The sequence below is a fragment of the Pistacia vera genome, unplaced genomic scaffold (assembly GCF_008641045.1).
Source record: "Pistacia vera cultivar Batoury unplaced genomic scaffold, PisVer_v2 Contig103, whole genome shotgun sequence".
NCBI lineage: Eukaryota > Viridiplantae > Streptophyta > Magnoliopsida > Sapindales > Anacardiaceae > Pistacia > Pistacia vera.
In genome coordinates this window covers 665932-683216 of record NW_022195061.1, presented here as the reverse complement: position 1 = coordinate 683216, position 17285 = coordinate 665932, and the positions used below count along the sequence as shown (strand labels likewise).

The 17285-nt window shown below is 35.2% G+C and overlaps 3 protein-coding genes across 5 annotated transcripts; 2 read left to right on the top strand and 1 right to left on the bottom strand.

Annotated features, from left to right (window-relative positions):
* Positions 1-7253: 7253 nt before the first annotated feature.
* LOC116123867 (60S ribosomal protein L11-like) lies at positions 7254-9867 on the top strand. Of its 2 annotated transcripts, none has more exons than XM_031409616.1 (5): positions 7254-7391; positions 7508-7615; positions 7693-7735; positions 8462-8657; positions 9432-9867. In XM_031409616.1, exons 1-5 carry the CDS (start codon positions 7389-7391, stop codon positions 9625-9627), a joined length of 546 nt encoding a protein of 181 aa, XP_031265476.1. In that variant the 5' UTR covers positions 7254-7388; the 3' UTR covers positions 9628-9867. The 2 variants fall into 2 exon arrangements, with proteins under 2 accessions (XP_031265476.1, XP_031265472.1); XM_031409612.1 differs by having other exon boundaries at positions 7260-7391; positions 7476-7615.
* Positions 9868-11099: 1232 nt separating this feature from the next.
* LOC116123904 (probable endopeptidase p60) lies at positions 11100-12496 on the bottom strand. 2 transcript variants are annotated; one of them, XM_031409652.1, is made up of 4 exons: positions 12229-12496; positions 12003-12107; positions 11768-11849; positions 11100-11471 (listed from the first exon to the last, which is right to left on the bottom strand). In XM_031409652.1, the coding sequence occupies exons 1-3, from the start codon at positions 12451-12453 to the stop codon at positions 11769-11771; spliced, it is 411 nt and encodes a 136-aa protein (XP_031265512.1). In that variant the 5' UTR covers positions 12454-12496; the 3' UTR covers positions 11100-11471; position 11768. The 2 variants fall into 2 exon arrangements, with proteins under 2 accessions (XP_031265512.1, XP_031265505.1); XM_031409645.1 differs by lacking the exon at positions 11100-11471 and having other exon boundaries at positions 11513-11849.
* A 582-nt stretch (positions 12497-13078) lies between these two features.
* On the top strand, positions 13079-16396 carry LOC116123709 (chaperone protein dnaJ C76, chloroplastic-like). Its single transcript, XM_031409466.1, has 9 exons — positions 13079-13318; positions 13587-13715; positions 13801-13930; positions 14077-14197; positions 14562-14643; positions 15045-15098; positions 15428-15466; positions 15788-15887; positions 16266-16396. The coding sequence occupies exons 1-9, from the start codon at positions 13079-13081 to the stop codon at positions 16394-16396; spliced, it is 1026 nt and encodes a 341-aa protein (XP_031265326.1).
* Positions 16397-17285: the final 889 nt, after the last annotated feature.

The window sequence follows — 17285 nt, the reverse complement described above, 5'->3', positions numbered from 1 at the left end:
ATACTCTTGGAATGCACTGAATAGGCCGAAGAGACCCGAATCCGAAGCACAGCCGCAGCCTCCTCTTCAGAAGCACCACCACCACCACCACCAACAACAACACACTAATATATTGTCCTCCATGGAATCGCGAGTATGAACTTCAACAATATTTGGCAACCCCCGAAATGTTTTCAACAGGTCACTTTGATATCTTAAAGTATGGGAGCCAGAAAATGTATTTTTCCGGTATTATCAAGACTTGCCTTGGATGTTTTCTCTGTTCCTGTCTCAACCGTCTCATCCAAACAAACATTTAGTGCAAGTGGAAGGATTTTAAATGAAAGGAGGACTAAACTTGCTCCAAAAGATTGAAGTCCTCACATGTCTTCGAGATTGGGAACGATCGCGCCATCAAGATCAATACGAGGTTATCGACAATACTTTAGTAGAATCGTTTCAATTTTGTAATATAGATGATACAAATGAGGGAGGTCCTAGTGAACCACCCCCAAATTAGTTGTTTTGTAAAATGTAATTTGTAAATTAATTTCAATTATTGCACTCTTTTTTCTTTACCAAGTTTTTCTCCCATTGGGTTTTTCTTGGTGAGGTTTTTAACGAGGCAATAATTGTTGTAATTTCTTATTTATTTTTTTGAAAATGAATAATTTTTTCTTATATTATAATTTTATTGTATCAAAATTAAATTAATATTTGAAATGTTAACAAACAAAAAAATTGAATTGAATTATTGATATTTGAAAAGTTAATTAAAAACAATTATATTTATAATTATTTATTTGAAAAGTTAAATAAAAATAAAAAAAAAAAAAAAAAGGAAAATCAGGCTAACCTGGCCAAGCCCGCCACCTAACCCGGTGGGTTAGGGCTGGCAGGCCGGGCTGGGCCAGCCATTTTGAAGAAAATGGCGGGCCTAACCTGGCCTGCCTTTGCTGGCGGGCAGGTTAGGCCCGGCTCGCCAAACAAAGTAACCTGCCGCAGGCCGGGCCGGGTCGGGCCAAGCGGGCTACTTTTCCACCTTTACCCACCATTATCGCCTGAATAAGCTACATTCGAAGCTAAAAAAAGATAAGTAACGGAAGGATCTTCTTTACCTCTTGGCTATGGAGGGTGAACTTCTTACTATGAACGGAAAGTGCGCACCCACTTGAAGGATTGAAAATCTGGTCTCACGAGAGCTTTTTGCTTTTTCTGAAAGTATGAGTGTTGTGACATTGCTTAAGGCGAGCCTGGGGTTTTATAGTGGAGGAAATGGCGATTGGTCTTCCCAAAGCCAAGCGACGTTTGGGCGGAATACGTCTCTCCCCGTTGATCGCAATCACGTGTCATCAATCGGCGAGAAGAAATAACCGCCACGCTTCGAGAAATTCAATCATCGCTTCTCTCCGTTGAAATAATCGAGCGACGGCTCGATTCTCTCCTCGACATTAAATGTGCTTTCATTCGCATTTAATGCCCTGATAAAGAATGTCGTTTCAGTATGGCTTGCATTTAATGCACATGGTTGGCACTTATTGCACACAGGACACGTTTGTCAGAATAAATGATATTTCATTAATGGATTAATTGTCAAGCGCAATGGATAACATCTGAAGAGGTCATTGGAATAGAACACTCTTCGTCACATGTCGGTTGCAAAGCGATGTGATTCCTTGCCTCCCGCAGAAATATGCTAAGTGTAATCAGGTCGCAGACCTCGATTAAGATAAGAGGCGCATCAATATGGCACTGAGTGAGGTCTAATCTAGGTCATTGACTTCATGGAAGAAGACCATCTTAGGTCGCTTATAGAAAAATGCTCTACGACCTCCTTGTAACCAGGTCGGCTCGACCAAGCATCATTTGGGATATGTCAAATCATGGCATAATTATGAAGTTCTCAAGGTTCGATCCTTAAACTTTAAAAACTAGGAGACTTATGTTATGCTTGAAAAAAGTAGGGTTGTATAATGACTTCTTTCTACTAGTATACTTTAGAACATATACAATAAAAACATACATACTTAGCATATGAAAAATAGTTGGGCCCAAATTTTTCTTTACTTATAAAATATAATTCTTTACATATACCAAAATAAGAAGTACAAAAACTTTAGCAACGGTGGACAGTAATGCCAATTCTCTCCGCTTGTCGACTTCCTTCCGACCGCTGCTCACCTATTTCCTGCAAAACATGGAAAAACAACGGGGTGAGCACAAAAATGCTCAGTAAGTAAATCCCTTATCTCTTCTCCTTCTTTGGTTCTTTCCTTACTTAATTCTCTTCTTCTTTCTTTTGTTCCTAGTTCTTTCTCTGTTTCTAGTTCTTACTGTTCTTTCTTTCTTCCTAATTCTCGTTGTTTTTTCCTTCTCTCTGTTCTTTCTTTCTATTCTTTCTAATCTTTCTAACCATGATGGAATTCATGGTGATATACATGAATGATATGCATATGCAATAATGCATAAAAAATGCATTTTTCCTTTTTCTTTTTACTTCTTTTCTTTCCTGTCTATTCTTTTCTTTTCTTTCTTGTCTTGATTGCTCAAGCTTCTCTTTTCTTTCTTGTTTTTTTTTTTTCCTTTTTTTTCTTTGCTTGTTCAAGCTTTCTCATTCTTGTTCTTTCTTTTTCTTTCTTATTCTTATTCTTATTCTTTCCTATTCTTATTCTTTCTTATTCTTATTCTTTCTTATTCTTTCTTATTCTTTCTTTTCTTATTCTTTCTTATTCTTTCTTATTCTTTCTTTTCTTATTCTTTGTCGATCGGACTCGGTTGATGCATGGATTCGGAACCTTGGCCGTGTGAGTGAGTACAGTCCTCATCTACATGCACTCTTGCGGACCTTACAAATTCTTTCTTTCTTCTTACGCCACTCAATTAAGGTGGCATGCATGTAGAAATTCTTCTTGGTACAACCCTCATCCACATACACTTTTATGGGTCGTACAATTTTTCTTCTTCTTATGCCACTCAATTAAGGCGGCGTGTATGTGGGAATTTCTTCTTAGCACTCACGGTTCCCCATCACAAAAACCTATTCTTTTCTCTTCTTTAAAACTTTTTCTTTCTTTAATTCTTTAGTGCTTTTTCCTTCTTTTCTTTATTCTTAGAGTGTTTTATTCTTAAAATTCTTTATTCTTTCTTAAGTACTACATATATACAAATATATGCATATGGATGGCTCATGTTTAGAATTCTTATTTAAATGCACTCATGAAATGCAAATATGCAATGTTGCATAAAATTAAGGTTTCTACTCATACTCATGCTTCTCTTAGGCATTTCATCAAACAATAAATGTGCATATATAAACTCTACTTTAACTATAATTCTATTTGTTTCTTAAACCATCCAAAATGAGAGTAAAACTCTCTTGTATCATCACAATCCTTATCATGGCAAAACACTCCCAGAACTTTCTTAAAGTCTTCCAATTTCAACCAAACTTCAATCTATCATCATACAATCAAAAACACTTCTCATACTCAAATATATCCAACAACAAGCATAAATAATCACCAATCTCATCTCAAGTTCCCAACAATCATAACATATACATACTTAAAGAAATCTCTACTCAATTGATTTCTTAAACTTTAACTTGAGTTGGATTTTTGAGTTGGATTTACTTACCTTATACTTGAGTAGTCTCCACTAAAGCTCTCTACTCTTGTTGGACTCAAATTTCCCCTTAACCCTAAGGATAAACTTAATAAGAATTCAACTTCTACACAAGTAAATCTTATATATAGAGCAAGAATTCTTACCTCTTGTTGCCTAGGATCAAAACCTTATCAAAATCCACTCAAAAATCCTTGGAAAATTGAGTGAAACGTTGGGAGAAAATGGGGAAGGAAAGTGGCAGTGGAAGAAGAGAAATAAAGGGGTTTTAAAACTAAACCCTTAATATCTTATTTTATAAACATACTTTCTCATTTTGCCCTTACACTTTCTTAGAAATTCCATCTTTGTCCCTTAGTCAATTACCATAATGCCTCATTTTTATTGCATTCTCCATAAAATTCTCTCTCTTTTCACTCCCCACAATTTCAATTAATTTTGAGTGAAAATACTATTTTACACTTAATACAAGTTTAAGGCATTTTTTTTCATATTCTCTCAAAATAACTTTAACCAAAATCAACTAAGGGCTATAAAAATATAAATTAAATTACATACCTCCGTGTGGGCGTTACAGGCTGATGTGGAGTCTCGTCAGTAAAGGATGGTCAAAGCTCAAACGGGGTTCTGTGCTGTCCAGGTGCGGCCATGTCGCGCCTAGTGCAAGTGGTATGGCTCCTGTCAATGCAGCAAGTGAGTGCCAGGCCAACAAGTGGCTGGAGATCGCCCACGTGTCAAAGCCCTGCTTTAGTCAAGGAAATCCCTCGGGCAGGTCATCAATGGGACACAAAGGAAGGATTTGCATGACACCTACCCACTTGCAGCTTTTATAATCATTACCTTGAACTCTCCCACTATAAATAGAGGACTTCCCTCTCATTTGTAGGGGGATTAGCTAATTTTACGCTGAAATAGTGCGCTCTCTCTTTCTCTTTTGTATTCTCTTTCTAAACTGTAATTCAGCTTGCTGAACGTGACCTGACCTCTCTCTCTTATTAGTACAATAGCAGTGGAAGTAGGATTTGCTTTTGAGCATCCGAACCACTTTAAATATTGCTCTTCACCTTTTATTTAATTCAATCCTCCATATCACGTGTGACTTCTAAGTCTTTTTAGCATTTTACACGTGCGAGTAGTTGGTGTCAAAATCAAGCATCAACATGAGCAAACAACTCTTACATGAAGCAGAAATTGATTAAGAATTATTCCAGTTACTCATACTTAGAATTTAGATCATCAACATCACCTAGCCTACAGGGACCGACTTCTGTTATTTTCTCCACACATTTTTCACAAGAATCCCGGTTCTGATCGTATATATCAAACTAGTGGGAATTCCTCTCCATTTGAACCTACAATATAGAGTTCCCAGAATTTTTTTTTCTTAAAATGAAAATCATGGTCAATAAAAAAAGGAACTTATGTGTATACCAAGATCATCATCATCATCATCCGATTTACAATGAACGGTAAGCTCCAAGTTAACCTGCAAATCATTGACTATATAAACCTCTACATTTCTGTGTGAACTTAGAAAGTTGCATACTCTCATCATATTTGACATTATTAGTAGCTTTGGTAACAAAATCAGGGTCACTTCGTTGAATTCACTCATGCTTGATTTTACAGAGCAAGAAATTTGAAAGTTATATTGTTTCTAAATAGAATTAGGGGTGTGTTTATTATATATGATGTTGGATTAATGAATTAATAGAGTGACAACTAGGCTACACTTATGTGGGCAATAATTTTTTATTACATCTTTCTTGTTTTATTTTTGATAGAGTAAATATAAAGATTATAATAAGTATAGGACAACTTAATCTTTTAATGATAATAAAGATTATTAATTGCTATTCTCCTTATATGTTTTATAATTATGAGTTCAAGTCTGCAACTATAAAAAATAAATAAAAATTGGCTCACAACTCAATCTTATAAACTTCCTCGTACAATCTCGATGTGACAGCTCGTAATTGGATAGACGAGACCCATAGCAAGCAGGCAGGATCTATTTGCGAGTTAACCATATCAGGGGTTGTGAGAAAAAGTTTGTGAGATTGAGCGATAAATGTAGTATTATTGGGTTGAAGTGTTACTTTAATTAAGAGACAATTCAGGTAGGCAAATATGACATATGTGTGTATATATATATATATATATATATACACACACCCATATGGGTTGATCGTCACGTGTCACATTTTAGAAGCTCTAAAATTGCTCCATTTTGACATATTGGATTGACAAACCAATCAAATTGCTCTATCTTGATACGTTTGGGTTGGTGTTTATTGCTCCATCTATAATTATTAATTAATTAGAAAAATGAGATCTGTATTAATAATAATAATAATACAGGTGCATTGCATTAGCATTATAAATGTTTAACCATAATGACACTTTGGATTTGTGATTGTCATGTGGTTGAATTTTATTGGTGATGATGTAGATAATATTTATTGCTGCATTGGTATTTTAAAGTCTAAATTAATAGACATAAAGATTGGATTACATAGGTGCATTGGATTGGTAGTAAAAACATACATGTTTATTAATAATTATATATGTGCATTGTATTGATATTGCAAACCTTTCTTCGTATTCAATTCATATAATTTTTTTTATTAAGTATTCAATCCGTATTTAATTGTGTTGACATTCGAAAGATCTAAATAAGGGATCATAAAAGGGGCATATATTCAGTTGTGTATTATCACAATATATTAGTTGGTGTCAACAATATGTCTAGTCTTTTGTTAATTGTTTATATGTCATGTTAGTTTGTGTCAATAATACTTCTGGTCTTTTGTTAACTATACGACAGTTAATCTTTTAATGATAATAAAGATTATTAATTACTATTAATTACAATATGTTAGTTGGTGTTAATAATATGTTTGGTCTTTTGTTAATTGTTTATAAGTTATGTTAGTTGGCATCAATAATACGTATGGTCTTTTATTAAGTATACGACAACTTAATCTTTTAATGATAATAAAGATTATTAATTATTATTAATTGCTATTCTCCTTATATGTTTTATAATTTTGAGTTCAAGTTTGCAACTATAAAAAATCAATAAAAATTGGCTCATAACTCAATTTTATAAACTTTCTTTTACAACCTTGACGTGACAGCTCATAATTGGATAGACGAGACCCATAGCAAGCATGCAAGATCTATTTGTGAGTTGACCATATCAAAGGTTGTGAGAAAAAGTTTGTGAGATTGAGTGATAAATGTAGTATTGTCAGGTTGAAGTGTTACGTTAATTAAAAGACAATTCAGGTAGGCAAATATGACATTCATTTAATAATATTAATTGCCTGTTATGCTTACAAAGTTAAAAATAGCAAAATTAAATTTTTATCATTAAATGAGATAAATAAATATATTAATAAAAAATATTTCATTTCCAGTAAATAATGATTTTCAATTAAGAATTTCTTCCCTGCATTGTACATTTGTACACATGTAATTTTTTTCACGATATGGACTTGAGAGCCCGTGACTTCATTCTTCTCAAGCCCATGATGGGCAGGCCCAATGCTGGCTTCATTTGGGCCACGCTAGTGTGCTTGAAGCCCGTGGGCCGCTATTCTCAAATTTAAATGATATATGAAAAAAGGAATAATATTGGGGGCATTATTGTCATTAGATCTCAAGGAATGCCCTCAAAAACCCGAGTATAATTCACTTCGTTTTAGCTCTTCATATTAGGGTTTGGTTCCACTCCATCTTCACCGAACAGCGGCTGCAACTTCAGCAAACCCTAAACCGAAATGGTCTTTTTCTCTCTTTGTAGTTCTAGATTTGTTTTATAATTTCACTTAGTTCAATTGAATTGATTTATGCTATTTTTTTTTTAGCTTTAATGATTGAATTGAAAATGGCAAAGCAGGCTTCAGAGAAGAAATTGCAGAACCCAATGAGGGAAATTAAAGTGCAGAAGCTGGTTCTCAACATCTCTGTTGGTGAAAGTGGAGATCGTCTCACCAGAGCTGCCAAGGTTATATATATATTTGTTTTCACTATTTATTTGTTTTGATTCTTTTGTTTGGAGCTTAACGGGATTTGTTATTCCAGGTGCTAGAACAACTCAGTGGCCAAACTCCCGTTTTCTCGAAAGGTAATTGGTTTATTTGTGTTTTATTGATCGTATGGTCATAAAAAATTGTCGGAAAATATGGATGGGTTGTAGAAGCTATAAAAGTATGGATCTTAGATCTCTATGCATTTGATGTGTAATAAAGTTAATGGTTATTTCAACATAAACTGAGCATAGTGAAACTATATGATGGGCTGCTTGAGTTGGGCTTTTTAGTAATTTGCATAAGTTTGGGATTTTGTCATTGCTATTTCCTGATACTACATTATAATTCATGAATGAAAATTTCCAAAATTGTAATGACAATAATCTGTATAAAATTTGAGAAAGTCAACTGTTTGCTTTTTAAGTATCTTAACTGGGATGCGAATGTTTGAGTTTTGGCTTGCATTTTTTTAGCTGGTTTCATAAGAGATAGGCAGGTTGCAGTAAATCTTAGGTAGGTCATTTCAAAAGGTTTACATGCATCTTCCAGTTCGTTTTCAAATGAAAGTTCAGGTATTTTTTAGTGTTATAAATGCCAATTATTAGGAACTGTAGTTTGAAGTTTATGTGCTCCGGCTTTTTGGTCTTGGAGAGTGGCAAATGCTCCTAGTTTAATATGTTGCACAAGTGAAAAGAAAATGAATGTGGCTAAACCAATAAATTGAGTGCAGAGCTTGCAGTAAATTAATGTGGCTATTTTATTTTACTTTGCTCTAATGTACTCAGTAGCTATAATGATTTTATTCCTTTTTGTGGGAATAGCAAGGTACACTGTCCGTTCCTTTGGAATCAGAAGGAATGAAAAGATCGCTTGCTATGTCACAGTAAGGGGTGACAAGGCAATGCAGCTTTTGGAGAGTGGATTAAAAGTGAAGGAATATGAGCTGCTGCGAAGGAACTTCAGTGAAACCGGCTGTTTTGGATTTGGTATCCAGGAGCACATTGATCTTGGAATCAAGTAAGCTTATCTTTTCATAGAATTTTTTACATGCTGTCTATGTTAGCCCTGAGTGTGTCATTTTGCTAATTAGGCTTCAATTTTTTTTGGTTTTGGTATTTAGTTGGCTTAAGTTTGTTTAGTTTAATAGAACTGCTTATTGGCTCTTTGGTTGATTTTTTCACATAAATTCGTGCTTCATTAGTTATCAAGAATAGGTGCTCAGTGCATGTTGTTTGAGAATAGATGAATAGTGTGTTTGGTGTTTACTTATTGTGATGGTAGGACTGGAATATTTAATCACCTGTACATCGTCTTTTGGTTCTGTGCATTTGTTTTATTTGTTTCCAAATTCTTTTTATAGAGTTCATTGTAAATCCTCCTTTTTGCGGACTGCAAAAAACTAGGAGGTATTGATGGGGGCGAGTTAGTAAAATAAGCTCATAATTGTTGATGTTCTGTTTTGTATATGTGATGTGTCAATTCAAAGGTTGATATACATTCATTCCATTGATGGTCTGGCATAGTGTTAAGGTTAATTGTTTTATAAATAACTGTAGGGTTTTCTGGAATACATGATGTGATTGGTTTTTCCAACATAGCTGTTGATGATATACCTGTGTTTTTGAGTTGCATTGGTTCTTTCCTTACTAAATTTTGTTTGCTTGTTTAATTGTCATTAAAATTGGTTTCACTGGTGACTTTTTATTGCCCTCCCTGCCCTGCATCTGATGCATTCTCGGTTTGTATTACATCTAATATTATTATGTTTTTACCATCTCTTTCAAATTTCAGGTATGACCCTTCAACTGGTATTTATGGGATGGACTTCTATGTTGTTCTTGAGCGCCCGGGTTACCGTGTAGGCCGTCGCCGTCGGTGCAAGTCTCGTGTTGGGATCCAGCACAGGGTTACAAAAGAGGATGCTATGAAATGGTTCCAGGTCAAATATGAAGGAGTGATCCTTAACAAGGCCCAGAATATATCTTAAGCAATCAACAGATCTTTAGAACCGAATGAGATTTTGCGTTCATAGATTGACATTTTGTAGACAATGGTTATTTCTTACATTTTTCGATCTGGTTAATGCATTTAATAGACCAAGATATATTTTGCTCTTTTCTCAATATTATCCTAGATTTATATGATTCAGATGCACTCTTAAGATTTTGTTACTTTGTTTGGACATTGATTTACCTTGCGAGTATGCAAATTTCATTCTCTTTCACTATTCTTAATGAGTAATGTTACAGTTATTGAAAGGATTGTATCGAATTCATGCACTGAATGATGTAGTGTAATCTTGACCATCGATTAATATTAATTCATAATTAATCAATGGTTAAGATTGTGTTACGTCATTCGGTGTATGAATTCGGTGCACTTCTTTTCATATTGTATTATTTTCCGTTCTTAATTGGCGCAACTCTAATTTATTTATTCCTATATGTTTGACAATGACATTATGGGTTTAATGGTATGCTGCTGAGGAATTTGAGCAGGTATTATGTTGTGTGAGGCCGATTGGCATGCTTAAAAAAATTAAAGTGTTTAGATGATGGATTAAGGCACCTTATACATAATGAGTCACTTTTAATGTCGAATCCCCTCTGCAGAATTCCTGATTTGAACGTTCCAGATCCTCTGGGTTCGAGGTAAATCTGAGTTTGAGGAGCAGCGCATCAAAGCTGGTAGTGTAAATTTATTACGTGGAGTCAATTCATTTGAATATTTCCCATGTATTTTCAGCTTATAGTATCCAAATTTGCGGTGACACAGCCAGCCAAATTAACCCACTCTTGATATAATTTACAAGGTGTCCGTGCCCGAGTCCCTGATTTTGAAGTAGAGATGTTTGCATAATATGAATATGAAAACCCAAACTATCCCTTCGTTTTTGTTCACAATTATTTTATAATGATCAGTCCGTTGGCATCTACACTTTGATTCTTAAATAAGCATCTACTTGAACGTAAAAGTATATATCAGCTGACACAATTTATGACACTCGGAAAGACTGAAATAGTTAAAAATTTCATCGTAGCCATCTCAATTACTCGAAAACCTGGCTTGCCTCAAGGATACATATTATGAATAAATTCAAAATGTTTTTCACAAGCAGTGACATTTATCATCTACGTTTCATAAATACATGATATTTAGTGAGAAGCAAGTAAGCAAGCAAAAGTAGATAATGTTAGGTCTTTCAGCTAGGATCAAAGAATTAGAAATAGAACTGAGTTATGTTGGAGATAACATTCATTAATCTTTCTGAAACGACAGCCTCGAACTCCATCAGTTGGAGACGCCCAACTTAATCAAATTCTAAATTTAAGATCAGATTCTCTTTCACTTGTTCTATCCAGACAACAATAGTAGAATTTTAATTTCATAACAAAGGTAAAGTAGAGATTCAATGAGTATTTTGGGCAATTCTGGTTCTATATTCCGGTTTACCTTCAGCTATAAAAAAGATGGAAGAAGAACAAATTAAATTAAATACAACCATAGCATTCTTCAAGAAGATCATGCTTTTTTTGCTTTCAAAGGAGCATAAGTATCAAGAATTTCTTAAAAGGCATCAATATTTTACAGCAAAAGATAGAAACCAGGGGCTGACAAAAACATAGGTACCAATGTATCACGAATACATACTGTTTAGTTCAAAACAACAAAAACCATAGCGGCAAACCATGCAATTCAATAAAATCGGCAGTTTGGTGCACTGAATATCACCAAGAGAAAATCCGAAGATTGATCTATTATTCACGAGTTTACCTTCCATACCCTAAATCAACCAACCGCCCTCCCAAACAAACCTTTCCATTTACATCCCTGTCTTCAAACAAAGAGTTAAAACAGCAAAAGGCAAAGCCTAAAAAAAAGAAAACCAGATGAACAGCCATGTATATTTTAGAGTGAATAGAAATTATCAATAGGCTTCTGCGGACAATTTTTTGGGAAAAACTTCATGCGAAGCATTTTCCATTCTACTTCAGCCGATTCAGTCTTTCTCATGTCAAAATTACAAACAAAATAGGTACAAGCTACCACTCGGCGTGTGCCGAATACAAGTCTCAAATCATGAGAAAAAGAAATGTTAAAAACAGATATAAAGAGCTAGAAATTACTTCATGGAATCACGAGTTTCTTGCCAGCATAGATGGTGTCCCCTGAAAGTCCATTAGCCTCTTTGATAGCATCAATGGACACCTAAGCAATTTCACGCAACAAAACCAAAAAAACAAAAAAAAAAAAAAAAAAAACAAAAAACAAAAATCAGAGCGCATTTTGCACATACATTATTTCTATGAAAAAGCCGATAAATTATTCTGCAAACTGGAAGCAAATGAAAGGAAAAGATACCGCATATTTTCTAGAGAGACCCCAAAGCGTATCTCCCTTCACTATGTCAATTGTTCTGCATGATCTTGACTCGGGTTTACTTTGATCCGCACAACTACTAGGTTTCTACCACCAAAAGATAAATCTATAAATAAATAAAGCAAACAGTAAAAAATTCTAAAATATTTTTATAAAACCTACAAGAAAAGAACCAAAATTTATAAATAAATTTATCAGTGTAACATACCTTGGCGACGGGCAGTTGCGGTTGCGGTTGGGGAAGAGGTGGGCTGGGCTGAGTGGACTCGGCGAGTGGCTGACTGGTATCATTTTTATTTTTGTTGAGTGGGTTTAACGTTTTGAGGATGCTGATTGCAATGCCCGAGAAGACCACAAACCCCGCCGTTTTGGCGACGGCGGCTTCTCTACCGACTCCATTGCCGTCTTTGGAAGCACCGCGCGGGCTCGACATCGGGGTTTGGTTGAGTGATAAATCGAAGACGTTTGGTTAGATTAGGGATTAAATTTCGGACAGACGAGGTGATTGTTCAGACTCGAATCAAAATGTCTGTCTGTTTACATGAGCACGCGCGCGGTTTTCACGCGCGAGTGTGTCCCTTAAGCGGGAGGGAAAATGCCTTTTCTCAGGGAGGGAGTCTCCTGAATTTGAGAAGCCCATTAGGATTAGGCCCGCCATTATCAAAATTTAAAACCATATTATATTTATAATAATTTGATAATTGGATAGAATCAAAATACTGTAGGGGCTCTGGTCGCAGATTCTACAAAACAAAAGAGTGCAAGCAAGCAGTTGTTTGAAGCGTGAGGCAACAATTATCCACGAGGTGACACGTGCAACATCTATGCTAAACTCCCTCCCACTGGATTCTTCTTCATTTCGTCCAGATTTTAAGGATGGCGTATGGCTGTCATGTCGCCATGTCAGCATTCAACCATTTCATGCCAAAATTTCTTCCTCCTCAAAATTTTCAGATATTCTATTATAACCCCTATAAAATCTAACTCTCCCTTTGGACGTCATTATTTTCTTTTCTCTGATTTGCAGTTGGTTTTGCTTTTGCATGCATGCTTCAGCTATGGCTGCCCAGTTAATGACTCCTGTCTGCACTGATGCTCTCAAATTTCAAAACCCATTATTGCATAGTTTTAGCTCAAGAGGGTCTTGGTCCTCCTCAGCGAATGGTAGTACTAGTTGGAGCTTGATCGGTCGTTGTGGTGGCAGAAAGAGAAGAGGCTGTGGCAGAATTAAAGTTGCCATAGAGGGTTCAGCTTCCACGGATGCCATCGCTGATGACTATTACGCTGTTCTGGGTCTGGTAATTTTTGGATTTTTTTTCTGTTTGGTTATTGAGAAAATGTTATGTAGAAACTTTGTAATGTGTTAAACTATTTGGGGACAAGATTCATAACTTCAAGTGTTTGAATCTTCCTAAAAGTTTGAATTTTGTTGGAATCACTTTACATTAAAAAAATTTAATTCATTTAAGATTTTAGATTGTAGGATTATTCTGCATAAAATTCCATTATTGTACAGTGCTTGGCCCGATTCAATACATCTGATTGTTGACTGTTATGTGTTAATAGCTGCCAGATGCCACACCAGAGCAGATTAAGAAAGCTTATTATAATTGCATGAAAGCTTGCCATCCAGACTTGAGTGGCAACGATCCAGAGACAACAAATTTTTGCATGTTCATTAATGAGGTCTACACGGTGGGTTACCATTTGAAATGTAGTGGTTTTAGTTTGATTTAAGCCTTTCTTTTGCTTTTACTATAAATAGACTATTGCAGTACAGGTTCTCAGCGACCCTGTACAGCGCATGGTTTATGATGAAATTCATGGGTATGCATTGACGGCAATCAACCCTTTCTTGGATGATTCTAGCCCGAAGGATCTTGCATTCGTTGACGAGTTTAGCTGCATAGGTATGTGAACTTGCTTCTCTACATGTTATGTGATCAAGAAATGAAGATGACAGGTGGTTGGGAGTGCATGCGTTACAGAACATGTTGTTAGGTTCCTAGAAAATTTTTTATAAGAGTTACAGTAAGCTGGCATCTTTTCTTCACAGGCTGCAAAAATTGTGCCAATGTGGCCCCAGATGTGTTTGGAATTGAGGAAGACTTTGGAAGGGCCAGAGTTTATAGCCAGTGTGGGAACCCTGAATTAGTTCAACAAGCAATTGAGAGTTGGTAAATTCCTGCTTTGTGGATATTTGCAACACTATAAGATGCTTTAGTTTCGTGATTTTTATCTATTTTTAGCATAGCTATGAGGAAAACATCGGTAATCCATCATTCATTCATCTTTTTCTATCCAGCTTGATGCCAATATATATGTAGATTGTTGTGAATTCATTTCATTGCTGATTGTCTCCTATTAGCTTCACATCCTTCTGTTGTAGTGTGAATTGAGTTCTTTCAGAATGATGTCATACACACACACTCACCCACACATTATATAAGTAAACTCTTATTTTAGCATCTATTGCATTTTAGGAAGCTTCTAGATTAAATGAAATCAGAGAACTTAGTTAACAGATGTTCTGTGTTTCAGCCCAGTGGATTGCATTCACTGGACTTCAGCTGCTCAGCTATCTTTGCTCGAAGATGAAATGCGCAGGGTAGAAAGAGTAAATGTAAGATTTACTATTGACAATTTCTGCCTTGTTGATATACTATGCAAAATTTTTCTGATACTTCATTTCAGATTTAGATGGTAAATGATGTGTATTTGTGGGGCAGTTATACTTCACCAGTAGCTGTCTGACCTTAGTGGATTTACATCTATTTTTAGTAGTATTTTGTGGTTTAAGAATCACTCAAGTTGTTGGTTCATGTCTCCTAAATCTATGATGTGGGTCCTCTGTAATCTTTTGTGTCCTTGATCATATTCTTCAACCTCTGGAATATCTTCTTCAATTTACTTTCTAAAGCAAAGGAGAAAAGACATTGATGTTTTTCCTATTAAAAAAAAAAAAAAAAAGAGAGAGAGATTAATTCTTCAATAACGCTTGTGTGACTTTTAAATGATGATCAGGTGGCCCTGATGCTTTCAGGAATGGGATCTGGATCAATGGATGTTTTTAGGATGGTAAGTCTGTTACCTTTTCTTCATCATTTTTAAATCTTAATAATGTTATCAGTTCCTCCACTTGGTTGGATTTTCAGCTCTCACGTCAGTGCTCTTATGGTTTTGCAAAAGAGAAATAATTTTTCTCCATTTTGTAATCAAAAAATCTGTGTTTGGAAATAGGGTTCTAATATTGCTATAGTGTTCAGAGTTTTGGATATTAATACTATTGCCTGATTATTTATGTGTGTATTTAATAGAGATACAGTATTCTAGCCTTTTTTTTTTTTTTTTTTTCCTGCATTATTTTTGATGCTGTAGCAATTTTAAATAGTCTTTTGCCCTGGCAGGCAAGTTCTCGATGGGAGAAGAGGCAAGCAAAAGTGTTGGTATGAAATCTACATCTTAAGTCAATTTAATCTTTGGTTTCAACAATTTTCTTCATTTGTGTATGAAACATTTCGTAACTCATAGTCTATTGAGCCATATGGATTATGAGAATTTTGATACTGTGGATTGGTTTGAGCTGCTGAAAGCAAACTATTTTGAAGCAAGGAGTTTCTCAGTTTTCCTATAATCTTCTAAATGCTTTGATTCGAAGAGATGTCTTTTATTACTGCTCTTCCTGGCAGAAACATTCAAGTTGGTTTTGGGCAATTACATTCTAAAATACTCTGACTATTTTGATGATGATTCCTAACTATTTGCAGGAGCAAGCTAAAATAAGGATGATGAAGGAGAAAGGTTCTGCGAAAACTGAAGCATACTGGAGCAATCTATGGGGCAACCCAAAAGAGTATCAAAATTCAGGTGAGAGGACTTTCATTAAGGGATTACTAATATCTTCTCTTCTTGAGTAGGTCTTTCCTTAATATTTTGAATTTTACTGCTTCTAGGTTATATTTTTGTATTTTTTATGCATTTAAGTATCTGATTATAGAAGCACAAGTGCACAACTGGACTTACAGCAGCTTTACTCTCTAAAACAATGCAAGAAAAAGATGTGGGTTTCTAATGAGAATAGGCATTGTGATTTATGATTTAATGTGATAGTTATAAAGGTCATTAAACAAATTTTCATGTCTGCTGTACATTTTTATTATTTCTTGTGTGGCCTCTGTTGTAATCTGTGTTTGGCTAGCTCTGCTTCTACCAAATATTAATGAAGCTTCATATGTGTTGTTGCAGAAGAGGAAGCCAAAGAGAGAGCAAGGAGGGCAGCGGAGGCCGCAAGGAGATGGAGGGAGTACTCAAGGAGAGGTGTTGACAAACCTCCCACCTTTAAACTTCCAGAGGCAACCTCCGGCAAGGAGAACTGAACTGGTAAATTCTGATATACCATCATATTCTTACAATTAAAATGTAACCAATTTAGTTATAGGTCTTATTTTATGACTCCAGAGTCTTGTTCCTCATTCATTCATGTGGAACCCATATCAATAGTTTAACGGTGTAAATAAGATTGTCTATATAGAATTAAATTCAGAAATAATATATATATATATAGAATGAAATGCTACCTCTTTTTGTCTTTTTGGTGGATAAGCCTCATGGTTGTGAGTTGCTACCAAGTATGACTATATAGCTTTTTCAGAATCTTTCATCACAAGAAAACCTGTGTTGATTTGCTGATCATTTGACATTATTGTTGGCATATGACTATCATATACCCTTTTTTCTGTAATATTATTTTCCTTTCCACAGCTAACTATTTAGCTGTTTTCATTTAGTATTTGGAGCACATATGAACAGAATTGGAAAACGTAGCAGAACCACTTAACGAACTTTGAAAGAAATGTTAGAAAAATCCTTTGAATGTGACTGTAAGAGCCGCCTCTTCTGTTGGTAATTTCTTTTTGCCCTCTTCCTGTGAGTGTGACCTCTCTAGCAGTCATATTTGCAGTATACAAACATATCGACTCATTTCCAGCTTTTCCCTGTACATAATATATATGTGTTATTAAAAACAATTATGGTTAGACATTCATGCCTTATGGCAAAGTTATGTTCTTATACCAATTCGTGATCAATTAACCGCAAATCACACAAAAACTAACATATCAACACACACAAGAACAACTAGATTTACCGTGATTCACCTTTCCAAAACTAGAAAGACTACATCCACGTTGAGCTCCAAGAATTTTTGGGCTCACTGCACTAGGAATAAAGTGTTCTTTATAACTTATAACGATTCTCAAAGACACA

Coding starts and splice junctions, on each gene's coding strand:
- LOC116123867 (XM_031409612.1), top strand. CDS start 7,481: ATGATTGAATTGAAAATGGCAAAGCAGGCTTCAGAGAAGAAATTGCAG. Junction 7,616..7,692: donor GTCTCACCAGAGCTGCCAAG/GTTATATATATA, acceptor TTGTTATTCCAG/GTGCTAGAACAACTCAGTGG. Junction 8,658..9,431: donor CACATTGATCTTGGAATCAA/GTAAGCTTATCT, acceptor TTCAAATTTCAG/GTATGACCCTTCAACTGGTA.
- LOC116123709 (XM_031409466.1), top strand. CDS start 13,079: ATGGCTGCCCAGTTAATGACTCCTGTCTGCACTGATGCTCTCAAATTT. Junction 13,931..14,076: donor TGACGAGTTTAGCTGCATAG/GTATGTGAACTT, acceptor TTTTCTTCACAG/GCTGCAAAAATTGTGCCAAT. Junction 14,644..15,044: donor GCAGGGTAGAAAGAGTAAAT/GTAAGATTTACT, acceptor AATGATGATCAG/GTGGCCCTGATGCTTTCAGG.
- LOC116123904 (XM_031409652.1), bottom strand. CDS start 12,453: ATGTCGAGCCCGCGCGGTGCTTCCAAAGACGGCAATGGAGTCGGTAGA. Junction 12,108..12,228: donor CGCAACTGCCCGTCGCCAAG/GTATGTTACACT, acceptor TTTTGGTGGTAG/AAACCTAGTAGTTGTGCGGA. Junction 11,850..12,002: donor GTCTCTCTAGAAAATATGCG/GTATCTTTTCCT, acceptor GAAATTGCTTAG/GTGTCCATTGATGCTATCAA.